Here is a 21,834-nt window from a genome sequence, read left to right on the forward strand (position 1 = left end):
AATAGACAGCTCCTCATTTACATATGAGTGTCACAGCAAAGGGTCTAAAAATTATACTGTAGCTGTGTGATATTTCAGTATTTATTTTTATTTTATGTTAGCAGCGCCATTGTTTACTGTCAATATGTGTTGCTGTGTGTACATAATGAGGAAAAAAATAATTTTAACAAATGGCTGCAATATTTCAGCAAAGCAAATTTATTTTGTATCGCACATTTCATACACAAAGGGTCTCAGTGTGCTTTCTGTGATTTAAAAACATTTGAATACAAAGAAATAAAACATTTAAAATGGGTAAAAAAAATGAAGGTGGCCAAAAAAAAAAAGAAATAAAAGTAGCATACAGTGCAAAGGGGTCTGAAAATTTTCCATACCCACTGTATATTCTACAGCGGGTGCCATAAATTTTGCAAGACATTATTTGTGTAGACAATGTTCAGCGTGTAAATCTTTGCATGTTACTACTATCAGTCTGGCTTTAAATCCCACACCATAATTGTAGTTGGAACACTGGAGCAAATTTAAAAAAACACCCACATTTGCCATATTGTTATACTTTAGTAAAGAATTCAACAAAAGCTGTCATGACCTAATGTAGGTCTATTTGTTGGTGCATGGATACAACAGCTCATAAGTAGCTCCTACATGTACTTTAGCGTTCTCTACGTATTCATTCTTCTCCCATTCCACTTATTCTCACTATGTATTGTTTGCATTATCTGGTATTCCACGGTGGACTCACAGTTCTGAGGACCCGGGTTCAGTCCCAGCCATCCCTGTCTGGAGTTTGCATGTTCTGCCCATGCCTCCGTGGGTTTTCTCCGTGCACTCCGGTTTACTCCCACATCCCAAAAATATGCACCATTAATTGGACACTCTAAATTGCCCATAGGTGTGATTGTGAGTGCGACTGTTTGTCTCGATGTGCCCTGCGATTGACTGGAAATCAGTTCAGGGTGCACCCCGCCTCCTGCCCAATGATAGCTGAGGTAGGCTCCAGCACGCCCTCGACCCTTCTGAGGATAAGCTGCTAAGAAAATGGATGGATTGATGAATGGATGGTATTCCATCTGCCTTACTCCTGAATAACTATGTTGAAAGTCAAAAGTTGTACACTGGCATGTCCTTTACGGGTTGAACTGCTCCATGAGCTTACCTGCCCGGTTGTGCACCAAGTCATTGTTTGAATCCTGACAGCAAGACTCCACCGTGATGTCCACACTTCGTTACTTCAGCCTCAATGTAGCGCAATCTGAAATCTGTTTAGGATTAAAGATGCTGAGATGAATGACGAACGGGGCTTTTCATGCGTGCCGTCTTCTGTCTCTAACTGGCACTACAACGCATACATTCATGATAGCTTTGCCACGTCATTATAAAACAACTCGAAGCCTAAAAGTGAACACACGGCCGACCTGTTTTGCTGAACTTGACATTTCATCTCATAAATACGTTCAGTTCCCTTGTGTCGCTTTTTTTTTTTTTTTTTTGGTCTTACTTCATTTGTTTTTCATTCAGAGTCTGAGGGCTCTGCTTGGATGTCCTCAGGTAAAACCTGACTGGTCACCTCTTCGAGCAGGCTCATGTTGTCCCGCAGAGACACGGCTATCGAGAAAGTGTTTGGTTTGAGAGTCAGACCGTAGGTGTAGCCGAAGTCGGGCGGCCTGGCGGGGTCTGTGCTTATGTGGCACTGGTGAGCCAGAAGACACGTGAAGAGGAAAATCTGAATCTTGGCCAGCTCCTCTCCAATGCAGCGCCGCTTACCCAGAGAGAAGATGAGCACAGAACTGCACAGGTCCTTGTTCAGCTCACCACCGGGGTGCAGGAAACGCTGTGGGTCAAATTTCTCAGGCTGCGTCCAAAGTGCGGGGTCGTAATTGGACGACCACTGGTTTACAAAAACGACCGTGTCTTTTGGGATGGCGTAACCACCGATGGAGGTGTCTACAGTAGTGTAGTGAGGGATGGTGAGTGGCACGAAGCTGGTGAAGCGCATGACCTCGTAGATGAAGGCCGTGACGTAAGGCAGGACGGGCACGTCCTCCACGCTCGGGAGGCGACTGCGGCCCACCGCTTTGTCCACTTCTTCTTGGAGGCGCGTCTGCATGTCCGGGTACCTTCGTTCACAGAGTGAGACCAGCATGTTAGAGGACTTCAGACCTGAGTACAGTAACCAGATATTGTACTCAAGTAAGAGTACTGTTACTTTACAATAATATGACTCAACTCAAAGTAAAAAATAGTCCTCCAAATAATTACTTGAGGGAGAGTAAGTACTCAGTCAACAAAATACTAAAAACAAGTGAGTAACTGATTTGTTTTTGTTTAGAGAACATGAGCATCAAACAAAATCGGAAAAAAAACTCCAAAATATATGAATGTGTCAATTCAGACTGCTGAAGAATAATGCAAAAACATAAATGTGTTTATTCAATAAAATCTTCATAAAGTAACAAATTCAGATCCAAGAAATTGTACTACACTCTATTGGTTTTACTTTTTAAACAGCAAAATAGCCTCACCAGGTAAAGCTTACAAAACCTGGCACAAGGCTGCAGTGGATATAAAAAGTACACACCCCTGTTCCAATGCCAGGTTTTTGTCTCGCAAAAGTTTTTTTTTTGAAAAGCACATCATTTTAAAACTTTTATTCCACCATTAATATGACCTAGAATCTGTACAACTCAACTAATTTCTTTTTACATCTTTGAGAGTGAATGAGAAACAAAAACAAAATCTGCTTTTGCCACTAAAATGACGAAATGAAGAAGCTTATTAATCAAGTGTGTGTGTGTGTGTGTGTGTGTGTGTGTGTGCGTGCGTGCGTGCGTGCGTGCGTGCGTGTGTGTGTGTGTGTGTGTGTGTGTGTGTGTGTGTGTGTGTGTGTGTGTGTGTGTTGGAGAGCAAGAGAAAGAAAGCTAATGTTGCCATCTGCACAGCCAAAAAACATCTGCAGCTTCCCAAAAGGTGTTTTCAGGTTACAAGTGGGTTGAACTATTCCAGATTGGGCAGAGACAAACCGGCACACCATGTTGAAGGTTTTGCTTGTCATTGTCTGTGATGCAAACATGAGTCGCGCACAGCTGTCATGACTTACTTTAATTTGCCCGTGGAGGCCGTCTCACACACACTTCTTCTTTTCCTTTCGGCTTGTCCCGTTAGGGGTCACCACAGTGTGTCATCTTTTGCCATCTTAGCCGATCTTCTGCATCTTCCTCTCTAACTGCCCCCATGTCTTCCCTCACCACATCCTTAAACCTTCTCTTTGGTCTTCCTCTCGCTCTTTTGCCTGGCAGCTCCATCCTGAGCACCCTTCCACCGATGTACTGACTCTCTCGCCTCTGAACATGTCCAAAACATCGAAGTCTGCTCTCTCGAATCTTGTCTCCAAAACATTCCAACTTTGGCTGTCCCTCTAATGAGCTCATTTCTAATCCTATCCAACTTGCTCACTCCGAGCGAGAACCTCAACATCTTCATTTTTGCTACCTCCAGTTCTGCTTCCTGTTGTTTCTTCAGTGCCACCGTCTCTAATCCGTACATCATGGCCGGCCTCACCACTGTTTTGTAAACTTTGCCCTTCATCCTAGCAGACACTCTTCTGTCACATAACGCACCAGACACCTTTCGCCAGCTGTTCCAACCTGCTTGGACCAGTTTCTTCACTTCCTTACCACACTCACCATTGCTCTGGATTGTTGACCCTAAATATTTGAAGTCCTCCACCCTCGCTACCTCTTCTCCCTGGAGCTTCACACTTCCTCCTCCACCCCTCTCATTCACGCACATATATTCTGTTTTACTTCGGCTAATCTTCATTCCTCTCCTTTCCAGTGCATGTCTCCATCTTTCTAATTGTTCCTCTGCATGCTCCCTGCTTTCGCTGGATCTCACAATATCATCTGCGAACATCATGGTCCAAGGGGATTCCAGTTTAACCTCATTTTAACATACTTCTCTGCCACACCAGACTTACACATGCAGTACCACAGTTCCTCTCTTGGTACTCTGTCATAGGCTTTCTCTAGATCCACAAAGACACAATGTAGCTCCTTCTGACCTTCTCTGTACTTTTCCACTAGCATCCTCAAGGCAAATAATGCATCTGTGGTACTCCTTCTAGGCATGAAACCATACTGTTGCTCGCAGATACTTACTTCTGTCCTGAGTCTAGCCTCCATTACTCTTTCCATAACTGCATTGTGTGGCTCATCAACTTTATTCCTCTATAATTCCCACAGCTCTGAACATCCCCTTTGTTCTTAAAAATTGGAACTAGAACAATTTTCCTCCATTCTTCAGGCATCTTTTCGCCCGTTAGTATTCTGTTGAATAAGTTGGTCAAAAACTCCACAGCCATCTCTTCAAATTGCTTCCATACCTTCACCGGTATGTCATCAGGACCAACTGCCTTTCCATTTTTCATCCTTTGTAGTGCCTTTCTGACTTCCCCCTTAGTAATCATTTCCACTTCCTGGTCCTTCACACTTGTCTCTTCAACTCTTCCTTCTTTCTCATTTTCTTCATTCATCAACTTCTCCAAGTATTTTTTCCATCTATTTAGCACATTACTGGCACAAATCAACACATTTCCATCTCTATCCTTGATTACCCTTACCTGCTGGACATCCTTCCATCTCTATCCCTCTGTCTGGCCAAACTGTGGAGATCCTTTTCTCCTTCTTTCATGTCCAACCTGGTGTAGATGTCTTCTTATGCCTCTTCTTTAGCCTTTGCCACCTCTACCTTTGCCCTACGTCGCATCTCAATGTACTCCTTTCGCTTCTCCTCAGTCCCACTTCTTCTTCGCTAATCTCTTTCCTTGTATGAGTCCCTGTATTTTGGGGTTCCACCGCCAAGTCTCCTTCTCCCCTTTCCTACCAAAAGACACACCAAGTACTCTCCTGCCTGTCTCTCTGATTACCTTGGCTGTCGTAGTCCAGTCTTCCAGGAGCTTCTGTCCATCAAGAGCCTGTCTCACCTCTTTCTGAAAGCCAGCACAACATTCTTCCTTTCTCAGCTTCCACCACATGGTTCTCTGCTCTACCTTTGTCTTCTTAATCTTCCTACCCACCACCAGAGTCATCCTATGTACCACCATCCTATGCTGTCGAGCTACACTCTCCCCTACCACTACTTTACAGTCAGTAATCTCCTTCAAATGACATCGTCTGCACAAAATATTATCCCCCTGCGTGCTTCTACCTCCACTCTTGTAGGTCACTACATGTTCCTCCCTCTTCTGGAAATAAGTGTTCACTACAGCCATCTCCATCCTTTTTGCAAAGTCCACCACCATCTGTCCCTCAAAGTTCCTTTCCTGGATGCCATATTTACCCATCACTTCTTCATCGCCCCTGTTTCCTTTACCAATATGTCCATTACAATCTGCACCAATCACAACTCTCTCGCTGTCTTGGATGCACAGAACTACTTCATCTAGTTCCTTCCAGAATTTCTCTTTCAACTCTAGGTCACATCCTACCTGTGGGTCTCATCACTCGATCTGATACTCTTTTCACCTCCAAGACATTCTTAGCTAGCTCTTCCTTTCAAATAACCCATACTCCATTCCTCTTCCCATCTACTCCGTGGTAGAATAATTTAAACCCTGCTCCTAAACTTTTAGCCTTACTACCTTTCCACCGTCCCTCTTGGATGCACAGAATATCAACCTTTCTCCTAATCATCATGTCAATCAACTCCTGAGGTTTTCATGTCATAGTCCCAACATTCAAAGTCCCTACACTCAGTTGTAGGCTCTGTGCATTCCTCTTTTTCTTCTGACGATGGATCCGGTTTCCTCCTCTTCTTTGTCTTCGACCCACAGTAACGGAATTTCCACCGACGCCCTGCAGGTTAGCAGTGCCGGGGGGGGGGGGGGGGTTGGTGTTGTTAACCTGGGCCACGACCGATCCGATATGGGATTCATTAGATGAACGTTCATATTTGTTTGGCACAGTTTTTAAGCCGGATGCCCTTCCTGACACAACCCTCTGGATTTATCCGGGCTTGGGACTGGCCTACAGATTGCACTGGTTTGTGCCCCCATAGGGCTGAATTCACACACACGACTTTATTTTGTCGTTCACTTGGTGAACTTTAGCCATAAATCGCGCAGGATTGGAGCAACAGTGCCCGATGTAGAAGTCGAAAACCAAAGTGTAAAAATCGATCGTCAACACTATTATTGATAAATGTAAGTGGCAAGTACCATGTAGATCACTGTAACAGAGTAATGCTTCTTCTTAACATAAATACTTGAGTAAATGTCAAAGCTACAGTTCATTAAAACTACTCTGACAAGTACAATTTTTCTAAAGTGTTTGCTTGCCTTCCTACTCTAGGTGACTTACTTCAAAACTGATTCAAATCACAATCAAGTTCCAATTTGAATCCAAGACTCCTCGAACAAGTCTTTACATGTTTGGGGAAAGTGCATTGGGAAGCCGCGATTGGAGGAATTTCGTCGGGAAGAACCTGACTGGCCATGACCCGAAACTTTTGGGGCGAACTTCATCAGAGATTGTAAACAGAAATGGGCAAATACCAGACCATGTGTCCCTTTTGTCCACCCCAGCCTCATGTCGTAGAAACACTTAATTGAGATGATTGAATATTTTTCATTGGATATAGAGAGATATTCTATTCATTAGATAATCAGATTAAGCAATAGTTTGTGTTAGCTTTTTGAAAAATATTTTTTCTTCTTTTACTATTCTTAATCAATTATTTTTGTTTCTTTGGTATTGTTTAATAATAATTTTAAACCATCACTCTTTAAAAAAAAATCATACTTTATTTTGGCGTGCTCCACTTTTCCACCCAACAATTAAGAATATCAAATTTGTTTGGTGCCTTCAGGAGGAGATTACCCCCCCCCCCCTCCTCGCTATTCTAGTAAGAGAAGCTCACAAACAAAACAAAAAAAAGGTTTTGGAAGAATAATAATTCTTAATAATTCATAACATCCGCCCACTATCAGTTCATGTGATTACCGACCGGTGAGTCTATTTTGTGTCAGTGTTTGGCTAGAATTAACCCTAAGGAAGACAAAGTGGATGCTGTCCATTAAATTAAAGCTTCAAATTGGACAAAAACACCAGCAAGGTGTGGATTGAGTCGACTTGGTGAAACATTAGCATCATATATCCTGTTTAGGAGCCATCAACCCATAAAAGTACAATTGGAAGGTTATCCCCGCTTTTTCAACATTTTTTTTTTTTCATTGCTAACAATTCTGCACCGATTTTAGCTAGCTGGTCCCGAGTCAACAGACTTACTTGACTAGGATGAGAATGAGCCACTGCAGCATTGTCGACAAGGTGTCTTGACTTGCTCCAAAGATATCTGAAACCGTGGCGGGCACGTAGTCCTTCACCAACGGGTAGCCAGCTTTCTGACCGATTTTGTCCAAGGCCGCAATCAAAGCGTCGGTCATGTCTCTGATGGCGCTCGACTGAAAAGTTTTCCTATGCGAGGTCACCTTGTCCAGAATAAAGGTGTTAAATTCCCGGTTGAGCGCCTTGAAGTTGTCAAACATGGTTTTGATGGAGTTGGGGAAGTATTGGAGCCAGGGCATGACATCCACTATGCTCCCTGCGCCCACAGTCTCCGTGAACTGGTAGTTCCGACCCACCACCTGACGGAACTCCTCGTCCTCGTACGTGTACCTCTTACCAAAGCACACCGCGCTCATGGTGTTGGCCGTGGACACCACCAGGTCCTCCAGGGGCACAAAGAACTGCTGCTGGGCAGTCTTGGCCACGAAAAGCTGCAGGAGCTCTTTGAATTCGCAAATGATGTGCCGCTCAAATGTCTTCTTGGTCATGCGGTTCCCCGTGGAGAACATCCTTACCGTGGAATGGGCCACCCTGCGGTGCACCTTCCACCAGTCCGACACGGTGGCGAAGGCAAGCCCGTCGCCGTTGGAGATGAGCTGGAACGAAGTGAAATCGGGTCTGCCGGCAAACTCCGGGCCCTGTTTGATCAGCGCCTGCTTGATGGCGTCCCCGTTCAGCACCACCACCCTCCGCCAGCCCAATTTAATCTGGAAAATGTTGCCGTATTTTTCCGCCATGCGCATGAAATACAGGTGCGGCGCTTTGCCGAGTTGCGCCGCGTTGCCGATGACTGGCCATGCGAACGGGCCCGGCGGGCACCCAGCTGAGCGTCGCAGGAGCCAGCGGCACACTTGGAAGGAGAGCAGAAGGGTGGCACAAGTCAGCAACAGGCTCGTCGGGGTCTCTCCGCCGCTCGCATCCCGCCTCAAAGCCATCTTGACGATCCTGCAAGCGGCAACGGCATCCGTCTTAAAGTCGCGCTGTGACTCACGCCAATGTAGCTTTCAATTCCAAGTCAATATTATCTTGACAATATAAAAAAAGAAAACAAACAAAAAAACTTTCTCTCTGTTCGCTCAAATCTCAGAGTGCGGAGCCAGTTGCGCTGCAGCCTGTCTGCTCTTTGCGCGCGCATTTGAGCATTTTCCACATTTCTCGCACTTGTAGCCCAAATTTCCGTCCCGACATCGCAGCCCGTCTGCGTCTGAGAGGGTGGGCAGGTTGCTTTATTTATTGTTACTTTTTCTTTTTAGGTGTTGTGAAAGAGGGTGTCACTCCAGCCTGCAAACATCCCCTCCTCTGAGCAGCATCCCCTCCCTCCCTGCTGGATACGCAGGTAAGGTGTCACTGGCGCACGGCACTTAAAACACAAGCCATTTGGTTGTGAAAGATTATTTTCCAGGGAAAGAGGCGAAGATAATGTCAGTTTATTACATTTGAGTCATGTGCAACTATATTTTTGTTCCCACTAAAGTAATAGTAGTAGTACATTCCATTTTATCAAATGAAATTACGATCGCAAAGGCATTGCTTTCTAAGAATCCCCTCATCTTATATCTTACATGCATTTTTTTTGTTTTCCTTAGTATGTTGATTGTGCTGTTCTTCATGATTATTAACTTTGCATAGTTATGAGTTATTTATCCCAATGAGTTAATGGCACCACAGCAAGCGAATAAGTTCCAGAAGTGAGTGTCTGTGGACACGTGCAAGTGAATTGACACCATCTTGCATTCACAATAACGTTAAGAAGTGACCTGCAACTGCTGCACCTCAGGACCTCACGCCAACCAGCCAAAGGCGGCGTTAAAACCAGGAGGCCACCAGAGAGTGGCCCAGTGGACGGAAGAAACTGGACACCCCTAAAAACCGGACACTCAGATAGAGGCCACAGGAACCCAAAGCCGGGTGGCTCCACTGCAATGTGGGTTGCCAAATATTGTTTCACACGACGGCGACATGGTGCATGTAGGAGCAATTCAATATTCAACTCTGTACATTTGGATGACAAGGTGCAATTCTATGGAATTTTGGGTGTGCTTTCCAATCAAGCCACCAGAAGGAGGCGATCGCCACGCTGTTAAGCATAAAAAGCTAATTAGCAATAAGTACACAATCCACTATACGATAATGTGATTGTACATTTGTTGCCGATCACGTGTGTCTCTCTGGATCTGCACTGTCGCTTCTCCACTACTGGCCTCCTGGTCTCGTCTTTTTGCCCAGTGGGATTTGGGGACCCGCTTCAGCACCGCGGACAGCAGCTTACATTACACTGATGCAGCCAATGAACCCCATTATCCATCCTTCCATTTTCTACAGCGCTCGTCCTGATTGAGGTCACGGGTGAACTGGAGCCTAGTGCCGCCGAGGCCATTGTGGTATGGTCGCCAGCCAATTGCAGGGCACGGGGATGTTGAACTCATTTTTTTCACAGGCCACATTGTAATTAAGGTTTCCCTTAGAGGGTTGTTATGGCTGTGAAGTCGTTTTACCATCTCATCATATTTACATTGACCCAAAAAGATTGATGAATAACTAGTTTTGAAATAAAAAGTCAAGGATAATTGTACAACTTTTTTCAAGTTACTTTAAAAAGGGGGGTTTTGAACCAAAAAAAAAATGTGTGCAATATCTCAATGTAATTATATCGGATGACAACTTGAACTTTTGGTACCAATTTTAGCAAGTAAGTGGACTCTCAATTTGTTTTTGCGGGACACATAAAATTATGTGGCAGGCCAGGTTTGGTTCCCCGAGTCTTGAGTTTGACACCAGTGATTTAGCGTCTTCAGTGGCTAAAGTGCATGTAAGGCGGGACGTCGTGGAGAAAACACCAGCAAGCACAGGGAAAACATGCAAACTCCATACAAGAAGGCCCCAGCCAAGATTTCGACCTCACAAGTGACAGGCAGATCTGCCCCTTAATTATTATTATTATTATTATTATTGCTGCACAATTACAATAGTATGATTCTTAGCAGTAGTGGACTAATTATGTTGAAATGAATATTGTGTGATGATCTTTTTCCTCAATACATTCCTCTTTTACATTTAACATTACATTTTTCTTCTTTTATTATATTGCATCCTCCATGAAAAGTGTATAGTAACAGTGTTAATGAATGTATACAAAGCATATTTATCTACAGTGATGAATTTCACTTCATCCACTTCTAGGAATCTATGTTGCATCTGATATTAAATCCGAGCAACTCTCCAGGATGATGTTCCTTTTAGTTTGTTGTTAATAGTTTATGAAAACACTGAACAGAAATTAAAACGTAATAATAATAACAACACTAATCCAATGATTCTTTTATGCATGTTTACATTTTTTATTAATCAAAGTAAAGCATTTTTTGGATAGCGTTGACCTTTTTTAATATCCCTAAAATACTGCATGCATCTGCAAAAGTAGCCCTTGTTGAACATTTCGAGGTAAAGGCAAAGTGAACTTACAGAGTGTCCAGTTTTCTTCCCTTGATGAATGTCACACAAGTCGAGATGTTGGTGTGGTGGTGCATTTGTAGTCGGAAACGGGTCCAAGAGGGTGGAGACAAGGCGACGTGTGGCCTGAATCCAGCCTCTTTTACTTGCAGAACCTTGTTCCTGAACCAAACCACAGAATGTCAGCATTGCCTTTGAGTTTCTCGTGATATTTGTGAACAAAATGATGCTGCCTCTTCCCCTTCTGTTTGGTTAGTTGGAAACCTGAATTACACATCATTTCACTTGATCCCTGCCCTCTCTTTCTTTCTCCGTGATTGTCACAAGATTTGGCAGCAATGACATGTCGCCTGCTGAATTAAGTGGAATGAAGTGTAAATAAATACTGGAGGGTGGTACAGTGGTTCAGCTGGAAAGTGTTGGCCTCACAGTTCTGAGGTCCCGGGTTCAATCCCGGACCCGCCTGTGTAGAGTTACATGTTCTCCCCGTGCCTGCGTGGGTTTTCTCCGGGCACTCCGGTTTCCTCACACATCCCAAAGACATGCATTATTAATCGGACACTCGAAATTGCCCCCAGGTGTGATTGTGAGTGCGGCTGTTTGTCTCAATGTGCCCTGCGAGTGGCTGGCAACCAGGGTGTACCCCGCTTCCTGCCCGTTGACAGCTGGGATAGGCTCCAGCACTCCCCGCGACACTCGTGAGGATAAGCCGATGCGAAAAAGGATGGTTAAATACTGTAGCTATCTGAGGAATCACTAGGAAAAGGTGGAGGATTATTCAAATCATTTGTGTTCAACTAAACAAGCTCAGAAATGACTCTGGTACGTATGTACCGATTCGTATTTTTTCAGTCATTCTTTATTAATTTGTTAGTAATTCATTGATTCCCCTTTTGTCTTTAATTCACAGTTTAACCTAAATGTATTCTCTAAACTGTAAATATTGTAAGTGTGAAATAAGATTCAAGGAATCTCAGAGTTCAGTGAGGAAAGTATCCTTTCTGAACCAGGCAGCCCAGATCAGAAGCCCAACTTGACCCAAAAACCCTCCCCATTACTTGACCTCAGCTTCCGATTCCTTTTTTTCCCCACATCTTGTCGCACCTGTTATTTTCTGTTCTGTTTGAACAGTACTCTGTGTTTACACTGTCAGTTTCACCTGCTTCCTGTCACTTTTGTCTGTCTCATCAATCCCGCCTACCGGGTCGGGCCTCCTCGTCAACAGCCTTCCTGAGCATCTTGCTCATGTCAATTTATATCACTGGCTCAGTGCAAAACAGCACACACATGCCAGCTTGTGTTGCTCTTCCTTCATTCTGCTTGCTTATTTGTTCAATCCAGTTGTCTACTTGGAAGTTTTTATCTGCATCCACATTTAAAAGTAAGACTACGTCCGACGTTAAGAAAGACAGACATAGTTAGCATTAAGTTTGATATTTGTTCAACACAGAAGGACATACGATAAAACGTGTGCACGTATTTACGTGTGTTGTTGAGAAGGGAACTCGTGATCCAGAACATCCCACGATCATGTGACTAACTTTTGTTTTTTTTAGAACTGCTTTAGTTTAAAATACCACACACGCTAAAGCCTGTTTAATCCATAACAATAACCTTATTTTCCACTTTAGATTTAGTTTTGACTCCCCAAGCACCTTTTTTGAATTCTAGTCTATCTATGTTACCATTGTGCACAACTGCCATAATTCAAGTCTGCTCTACTCTGCTTGTCTGTCTTGGTGTGACTTGTTTTTTTTTTTTTTTTTTTTTTTTTTTTCATTTTGATGGAATTCAGCAAGTGCAGTGAGATAATAAACATATTATATCTCCCTTGGAGCTTTAATTAAAAATAATGTACATTATAAAGGGTTTTTATTTCCTTTAAAGCAACCCTTCTGTTTGTGAGCCCTTCAACCTCACATTTCTTTGTGTTTGGATGCTGAAATGTTTTTTTTTTTTTTTGGTTAATCTATTGCTACAGTAGGTGCTGGCAGCATTGTAGAGTAGCCTCTGCCACTTGGCCACAAAAGAAAACACCTCAGTGCTAAAAAGATCAGTGTGAGCAGCAGTTTGTCTTCTTGTGTGACTGACAGTTCAATTGCTGATCGCGTGTGAGTGAGAATGGAGGTCAGGGAGGGGTTTGCAGGAAGGTGTGTACAGGTGATGATTTGCACCTGCAGCAAAGGTACAGTTACACTGAAACGTGTTTCCGGCCTGACCAGGTTGCGTCTTTCTCCTTGCTTTTAGCGCTTTTTCACACGGGGGAGCTGAATAAAGGGAGTTTTCACCGGAAGTATTGTGAATGAATCCATCAATTAGCATGATTTGTGGGTATGTCAGCCTTTGAGTGGAAGGATACAGCCCACATGACCTCAGCAAACGTACTCATCTTATCTCACGCCCCCACATCTATGCTGTGAGCCTGTAGGGAAGTAGAGGGGCCTCCTATTGGAAGGATTTGGGAAACGTGAAGTTGTCACGCACAGGTACTTCATCATCTATGTGCCAACAGTGACGACTTCACCAAACAGGGCTACACCTCTGGGGACAACCCATGAACAGGTTTTGATGACAAAGCTCTATTTTGGACGAATGGCGGCATATGCTTTGTAAAATAAGATTTTGCTTTCACCCCCCAAAACAAGCCAAACATACAAGCCGTCTTTATATAGCAGTGAATTTCGGGGCCCTCTTTGAGCCGTCACTTTATTGTGGTGCAGGGGTTCGTTTGTCAACAATGATCTTAAGAGCTAAGTCATCTGGGGCCCCGCTGGGGACGCCATCGTTGTGCTGGGAGACTTCAATGCTCATGACCTGAAAGGGCGTGGTTGAGTGGCAGCCAACGCCAACGTCCCTCCCTGTGGGACTCCTGAGGCAGCCAATGGGTACCGGTTGGCCAAGCGGAATCTAGCTTTGGTGGGCACTGAAGCATAAGCTCATGTATGGGACGAGTTTTGTGAGGTTATGGAGAAAGACTTCCGGACGACTTTGTGGGAAATCTGGTGGACCTGGGACTTTGTGAACTTGTGGGGAGAATACTTACCACATGAGTTCTACTGACATGCCTTCCCATGAGGAAGCAGAGTCTGGGGTCTCTGGGGTTAGAGATCACTGAGATTGTATCAGTCTGTTGTAGTGAAGAAGGAGCTAAGCTGAAACGCGAAGCTCGCTGTTTTCCTGTTTGATCTACGTTCCTACACTTACCTGTGGTCACGGTTGTGACTGAAAGAACAAGATCCCAGATACAAGAGGCCAAAATAAGTTTCCTCTGCAGGTTGTCTGGGCTCTCTATTAGAGATAGGTTGAGAAGCTCAGTCATCTGGGATGGGCTCAGACTAGAGCAATGAGAGGAGCCAGATGAGGTGGCTGGGGCATCTGATCTGGGTCTCTCCCGGACACCTCCCTGGTGAGATGTTCTGGGCGTGTTCTACCGGAAGAAGATTGCGGGGACGTCATAGGGCATGCTGGAGAGATGACATCTCTTGACTGGCCCGGGAACGCATCGGGAACTCTCCGAAAGTGCTGGATGAAGTGGCTGAGGAGAGGGAAGTCTGGGTGTCCCTGGAAAGTTGCTGCTGTTCCCGTGACCGAACCATGGATAAGCAGAAGACAATAGATGGATGGATGGATGGATGGATGGATGAATTTAGTGTGCCATTCACTGTGTTTTTCAATCTGTATTCTTTTGTTGAACATGTCATCCAATCACTTTTTTTTGGTAACAAGATAAAATTAATGTTTGTAAGATGTGGTAAATGATTGGATGCAAGAATCTAATTCGAGGGCTCTTCATTTATTGGATGCTTTCTCACAAGTTGGTCACATTTTGAATAATAATCACATAGCTTTCAATGAAATGTCTTTATTCAACACAAAACCAAAAATACACTGGTGAAAAAGAAAAATGAATAGCAGACAGGAATATACCCTGGACGTTTATTAGAATTCAAACTGCAAATTCTGCTGATGACAATTATTTGTACTGCATCAACTGCAGAAAGGCACAAAAAAAACATAATTTTTTTTTCATGTTTAGGTCACTCAACGAAATTGTTCTTAACGCATTAAAGCTTTTACATCTTTAACAAATGCTGTTTATTTTGCTTTTTTCCTGTTTTGATTATGATCGCATAGTTGTAGTAGTAGTTTACCTGTGCACAATACACATTTGTCTACTTTCCATAATATGTCATATCATTGTGAATTCTTTTTGTTTCTGTTATGGCTGTTGCTGCAAACTCAAATTTCCTTCTGGATCGATAATCCATCTTCCTAAGCCATCATAATTGTTTCCAGCTCCGTATGTGCGTGCATTCTTTATTTCAAAATCCAAACGTGTAGAGCTTATTGGAAGTAAAAAATAAAAAGTGATAATTTCAACAATATTCCTGCAATTAACTCCCAAAATGTATTGTATATGTTATTTTGCTATAATAAAAAATAAATATGAAGAAATCCACACAGTTTGTGAATAATTGCAACATTTTGTCACTGCACCAAACTTAATTATATAACTTCAAGAATGACAAAATACAGAAAAGAACTTTCACATAATGGTCAAAGATTGTTGTTCTCTGTTTTTGTGCACCGTGCCATCTCGTTAATGGCACGCTATAAAAGAAGATGAATTAACACGCTGTGGTGTGGACGCTTGTCACTACCAGCACAAGCAAAGCGTTGGCGAGCACTCAAGAGGTTGCGCTTGCGGCTAAAGCTTCATTTTCACTTTTGGTCCGATTGCAGGCACCTCGTGACGTCTGAATGACAAAGAGGGAAGGATCAATACACACTCACTCCCACAACACTGCACATTTATTTTAAAATTCTTTGCAGAAAATATGGCTGCCTCTCCAGGTTCTTCAGATGGGTACTAATGAGAATCTGGATGACCTTTCAGATGAACTAAGTATTCATTGAGATGGCTCTTTAGGGTTTTTTTTTTTTTTTTTTTGGTTTTGTTTTTGTCTGGGCCAAGTGCTACTGAGGCCCTTGCCAAAGCGTAACCACCAGCCCGTGAAGGCATCTCCCCTCCATTCTCACACTAAAAGGGCATTTTCCCCCTTGAATTCCGAATGGAAGTGCAGGCCAGCTTTTTTTTTTGGGCCATACTGGAAGAAAACCTTTTCAATCCAGTTGAACTCTTGCTACTTCTTTGCAAAGAATGGGGGGCTTAATACGAGTTTAGTCGCATGACTGCGCATTTCGAATCTATGCCGGCTAAAAAGGCTTTGCTTGCATCTTCTCTGCTGCTGTCAGACAACTGCTGTCATCCATCATTGTTTTTTATTGGCCTAATTGAAGGGGCTACATGGAAAATAACCAGTGTGTGACGGAAGTTTAATGACCGCCGAGGTGTTTTGCTGTCATAGGTTACGGTGCCACAGGAATTTATGTTCCAATGAAAGTTGATTGCTTAATCAGGGCATTGGTTGGATGAGGAAACGTGCAGTTTTAGATTGAGGTTTATTAGGTTTACAACTGTGCTGTACATGTTGGCTTTTCTGAGGGGCCACAGCAGTGAGAAACACCTCAAATACACTAGTGTAGTGTTTGCAAAATGTTAGTGGCTGGTGGTGTGTTTGGTGCCTGGGCCTTTAGTGGGGACTTACTCCACTTAGTCCAAATTTATCCTTTTGATACCATCACTATCCTGTTGCAAAAAAAAAAAAAAAAAAAAAAAAGAAACCATGAATTCTCAACAAAAACAAAATGCAGCACTATGGCCCTGTGAGGATGAAATGTGTTTGGTCACATTGCATACTGCCTTTGCTTAAAGTGCTATTGATAGCCAAATATACATTTTAAAATAGATACTGTTATGAAAACTGCATATAATATTATTCACTTCAATGTCTATACGAAAAAAAAAGGAGTGGAGAGCGTGTCATTATTGTGCAAAGTTGCTGAAGTCTCACTCAACATCCCAGTGGCTGCCATATTACGTGAAATGTCATTTGCAGATGTCACACAGGGACAGTCACCAGAGAAAACTCGCTGTGCCACCTTTTATGGCAGATGAAAAGAGAGATTTTCAGATTTTTCTGATGCCCCTTCTAAGATTGATGCTTTTTTTTTTTTTTTGAAGAAGAGAGCATCTCAGAAGCAAATGAAGTGACCGGGGCCGTTTTACCTTATCGTTTTGACCCATATTAGACGATATGCGGATCACTTCTAACTGACAACAGACTCCCCGACAGACAGACAAGGTCGATGAAATATTCAAAATGACAGGCCTATAATTGTTCAATTTCCTATCTCTTTTACAAGTCTTCTGTATGTAGCGCACTCAGGAGGACCCATACCGGGCGAAGTAATTACTTCAGGGGTGCCCAGACACTGGTGGCCGGTGTGTGGGGAGAGCTCCTTTCTCCTCCCCGCACGTGGCCAAACCACTTTCCCACCCGATCCACCTTTGTGTCGAGGCTAACGCAGGCAGCTGGAGAGCGACACCAGCGCCAGGGCACCAGTGAGCGACAACAACGCTGGGCACACATTTAGTACCCCTGACTTACATACTTTATGAAGTTATTAGTATGCTGTTCTTTGTTACGTTCTGAGAGAAGGTTTGCATTGTCGGACGCAGACGGCGCTTTTGATTATTGCTGCTTTCAGACAAGTTGTTCGAGTTTGGTGACAATACATGGTTTGCTAGTTAGCCTGTGTTACACGCTACTAAACTATCTTTGTACTTCTATTTTATTGTTTTGTTTTGTATTGTATTGTGTGTGATTAAATTGTCTTAAACCTAATACAAGTGCTTTGTTGCCGGTTTGACCAAGGGGATTTATTCAAAAGTATCACGTAACATATGCCATAAACTATGAGACACAATAGTCCTCCCCCAACTATATTTTTAATAGCTCTATACACACCTACCAGTCATTTAGAACCCACAAAGCTCTCGTCCTTTGCACCTGTGCAATCCATTTTTCACGACGAACTGGGTGTTTTGGAAAAGTGTGAAGAGTGAATACATCCTCCCGAATGTTCAAGCAAAAAAAATCCAGCAAGACAATGAGCTGGCATTTTGGCTAAGATGCTGAAAAAAATCAAATAAAAAAAAAAAAATCAATTTCTTGCCAGCACAATAGGTATAAACCAATATAAACACTCGACCCTGTCATGCTCCTGGCTTCTTGCCCAGGCTGGGCGTGCCCAGCCGATTAGTCAGAGCACACCTGCACCTTGTTCCAGCTGATGCCTCCCAGTATATATAGGACTTGGGGGACGACTTGTCCTTCGCTAGATCGTCGTCCTTGATACCTCATTCCCGCACTCCTGTTTTCCTGACTTCTGCTCTCCGTGTACCAACCCACGCCTGTCCACTGACCACCCTCGTAAGCCTGCCGTACTATTACTTCTGCCTGGTTTCGACTGCCTACCTGAACACTGACCTTGGACTGAATAAAGGTTTCCTCTGCAACGTCTGCGTGTCTCTGGAGTCGTGCATTTGGGTCCGTCCTCGTGCCCCGTTCATGACAGACCCCACTACTGCAAAAAACGTCACTTCCTGGTTTTTCCTCAACACAAAATTGTACAGAGACTTTCTCTGGCGGGAGATGAAAAAAAACAATATACGGCAACATTCTGACTTGCTGTGAAAAAGCAGATGGGTCCATTCCGGATGATTATTTTTGGTTAAAAACATACTAAACTTTATGTTCTAGGTGTCAGTGGCCCTTTAAGTAGTTTAAATTACATGTGCCAACACTACTGAATCTGATGGCCCCGGGCAGATTTGGTTGACATCGCAACACAAAAAGACTAGAATCTGTATGTAAATATTAGGATTTTCGTAGTAAAGTGCTTCTGACGGCCTTACCGAGCCTAACGGGCTGCCACTGGTTACGGTAATGTTCAATGAGCCCCATGCACCAAATCTTCTCTATGGCTGTGGTTGAAGATACGCAGCAGAAAAAACTGCCACTGCTCCTTCCCGAGTCTGATTGAAGTCTAATCTGATCTCATCCCTGCATGGTGACGATGTTGTTATTCTAACCCAAACCAGGTCTGCCATTAAAAGTCACTGAAGCTCAGTGACGATCTTCTCCCAATTGTTTACCTCCTTCCCTCTGTGAAAGGTCAGAGGTGAGACAGCCCTCCAAAGGAAACCACTTTCCTTTCAGAAACACGCTCCCGTTCACTGTCTTTAGGGGTTTTACTGGAATGTCATGACGATAGATAGTCAAGCTAAATGGGCGGCAGCCCGCAGAGGTGCAAGTCACGCGAGGTGCCGTTTCTTGTCCGAGGCACAGCATGGATCTGTTGTAATGGAGACAAAGAAACCGAGTAAAGTTGAAACAATGGGTTAAAACATCAAGGGAGCCTGTTTTATTAGGATTAAGCCAAGCATTTCAAAAGCCTAATGGTTAATAATAAATTGCAATCCATTACGTCATTTAACTTAAAAGGCATTTGCGTGATTTAGGTTTGCACTTTCATAAAGTTGGAACACTCGCAAAAGGCAGACTAAAATGATGGGACTTATCTCTGGATTTGACCGCATCACGCAAGGCAAAAGTCCTTTTGAGCCCCGATGTCAGATAATTCATTACATTTGTGCACCTCATAGAGTGTTGGCAATATGCTCACTACACTATTATAATGTTTGTATCCAAATTTCTTAGGTTATTTAATACAGTACTGCTGCACTTCCAGTACAAGTCACAATGTCTTCTCACCAGTACCCTTTTTGAAAGGGTTCATTTTGTAGTACTATAACATAACTGCTTCTCTTGCTTTTTTTTTTTTTTTTTTTTTTTTTTTTAGCAGCAGATCTCTCAGCGACGACCCAAAAAGATAGAGATGTTTCAGAAATGGTGCTCAAATTGCGAAGAATGGTGGATGTCACTGTTTCACAACCCATATAAATATCATATTCCTACTTTCCCATTAGCCATTATACAGTATACAAAATATGTTTATTCTTCATCTTTAGTTGTACTATTTATTTTTAACCGTCCACTTCCTGTACCTTCTGTTGAGCAGTTGGCATTAGCAGCTAAACAGTTGTTGACTTCCACCACTAGCAAAAACCATCCAGATTATTCTCTGCATGATACTGAGAAGTTTACTGCATTACTTTATGTTGGCCAACATGGTGCTCATAATATAATTAACATTTTAATTATCCCTGTGGGTTATTGTTACGCATCCTACGATTCCTTGATAAGTGTAAGCAATTGTGATTTATAATAATTTCTTATGTCACTCATGAATTCAAATGTGAACTCTGGTCCCAAACTATAAATAACTCAAATGATGTCAGCCATTCGTATCACTTTACAGTCTGTTGTCCAGCTTGTGTCTTCATGGCTGGAGTAACCCAAACAAATGCAGCATTTATCCTCTCAACTGTGACTTATTTTGCCAGTCAAGTGAAAACAAAGAGGGTGTATAAAATGCTCAGCCACAACAGTGGCATCAGCTGATTTGGCTGCACAAGGAATTGAATCTTGACGGGCACAGCGCACCGACATTGTGAGTCTCCATTGGTTTAGTCTTATATGTGCAGTGGCGTTGTTATATAACAGGTATCACGAGGAGAATAATCGTAGGATTGGACAAGATTGTTTTCAACTTCATGACTGACTGAATTCCTCTTTAAGCGGCGTTAGTGTCTTTTCTGTCAATTGGTTCCCTGACCTCGGTCTCCAGCAGAATCCACATTTTTTGAGTCTAAACGATGACTTAAGAGCTGCACGTGGGATGAATGTTACTTCCTCACGACGTATTTTTTACCGCCCGCTGAGGATCCTCTGCTTGACTTTTGATTTGATCCTGGATCACATTGATATGATTAAACATTTGTTTTTGTTTTTTACAATGATGTCGGATGACACGTTTGTGCCGGATTTGTCTTTTTTTTTGGGGGGGGGGGGGGCTGGAAGTCACTGTGTTCAACCTTAGATGGATGCTGCAAACCTTTGAGTGGGAATGGCCAATGGAGAAACATTTGGTACATGTTTTTCCAATTTGTGTTTAATTTTTTAGTGTATACTGTTCACCTTTTTGTCATCAGAACTTGTCCATGATTGGTACGTCCATGTATAAATTTAGGTCGTCTTTGGGGGACAGCATGACCCAAGCCACTTACTTGTGCTCAATTGTCATCATCACAGTCCTTCAGCTCTCTGGCATTCCTTTCTGATTTCTACTGGAACTTATAAATATGTGTGAAAAGTTCAACCATCATCATGCAAGAATTGCCTTACAGAATTTTTTTTTTCAATTTTTTATTTGGATTTGCGTGTGTGTGTTTTTTCTCTTTTTTTCTGTCATGTGGCCCTAAAGGGGCTTCAGTTATGCCAGAGGAAAGTTGTGATAATGAATACAATTACACAAATTGAACTTGCCATAAATGTTTGTCTGTGATCAAACATTCATCTAATTTGCTATATGTGGGTCATTCACATTCCTGATTATATTTATATCATATGCCTCAAATTAATATTTTGGTCAAATGACATGTTTATGTTCTTTTCTACCTGAGCATTTGCATAGCAAGTGCCAACTAGCTAGCTAGCTATTAAGCAGTCATTATTTGGCAATAATGTTGGTCACTAACTGACGATGTTGTATCTAGATTGCTACATGCTAAATCCTACAATATTTGCTTCTTGTGGTACTCATTAGATTATTATAATGATGATGATGATTTATTATTATGTATGTATTTTGTGGTGTTTCAGGTCAAATGAACTTGTACAGATTTTTTTTTTTTAAGCAAAACCTAAGATACACAACAGATTCATGCAAAGGACGATAATTCGTAGTACATAAGAGTCCACTGTTACTCGGGATTAAAGGGTGACATGTCCCCTATTGACTTTGCCATGTATGTTCAGTTATTGCATGACGCCCAAAAAGATGTAACACTGTGTAAAGATAATCGCGTATAAAATAAAAGACACTCAGTGAACCTTTTGTTTGATTCTTAAAATTGTTTACTGACAACATCAAATAGTGATCATCCGATTTTCATGTAATGTACAAATGTAGACATCACTCTTAATAATACATTGTATATCATCCATCTTGG

At 42.7% G+C, this 21,834-nt stretch overlaps 1 protein-coding gene across 1 annotated transcript; it reads right to left on the reverse strand.

Annotated features, from left to right (window-relative positions):
• Window positions 1-234: 234 nt before the first annotated feature.
• LOC133509672 (cytochrome P450 1B1) lies at window positions 235-8,278 on the reverse strand. Its single transcript, XM_061836938.1, has 2 exons — window positions 7,284-8,278; window positions 235-2,117 (listed from the first exon to the last, which is right to left on the reverse strand). The coding sequence occupies exons 1-2, from the start codon at window positions 8,276-8,278 to the stop codon at window positions 1,511-1,513; spliced, it is 1,602 nt and encodes a 533-aa protein (XP_061692922.1). The 3' UTR covers window positions 235-1,510.
• Between the last annotated feature and the right edge of the window lie 13,556 nt (window positions 8,279-21,834).

Source organism: Syngnathoides biaculeatus, chromosome 12 (genome assembly GCF_019802595.1).
Source record: "Syngnathoides biaculeatus isolate LvHL_M chromosome 12, ASM1980259v1, whole genome shotgun sequence".
Lineage (NCBI taxonomy): Eukaryota > Metazoa > Chordata > Actinopteri > Syngnathiformes > Syngnathidae > Syngnathoides > Syngnathoides biaculeatus.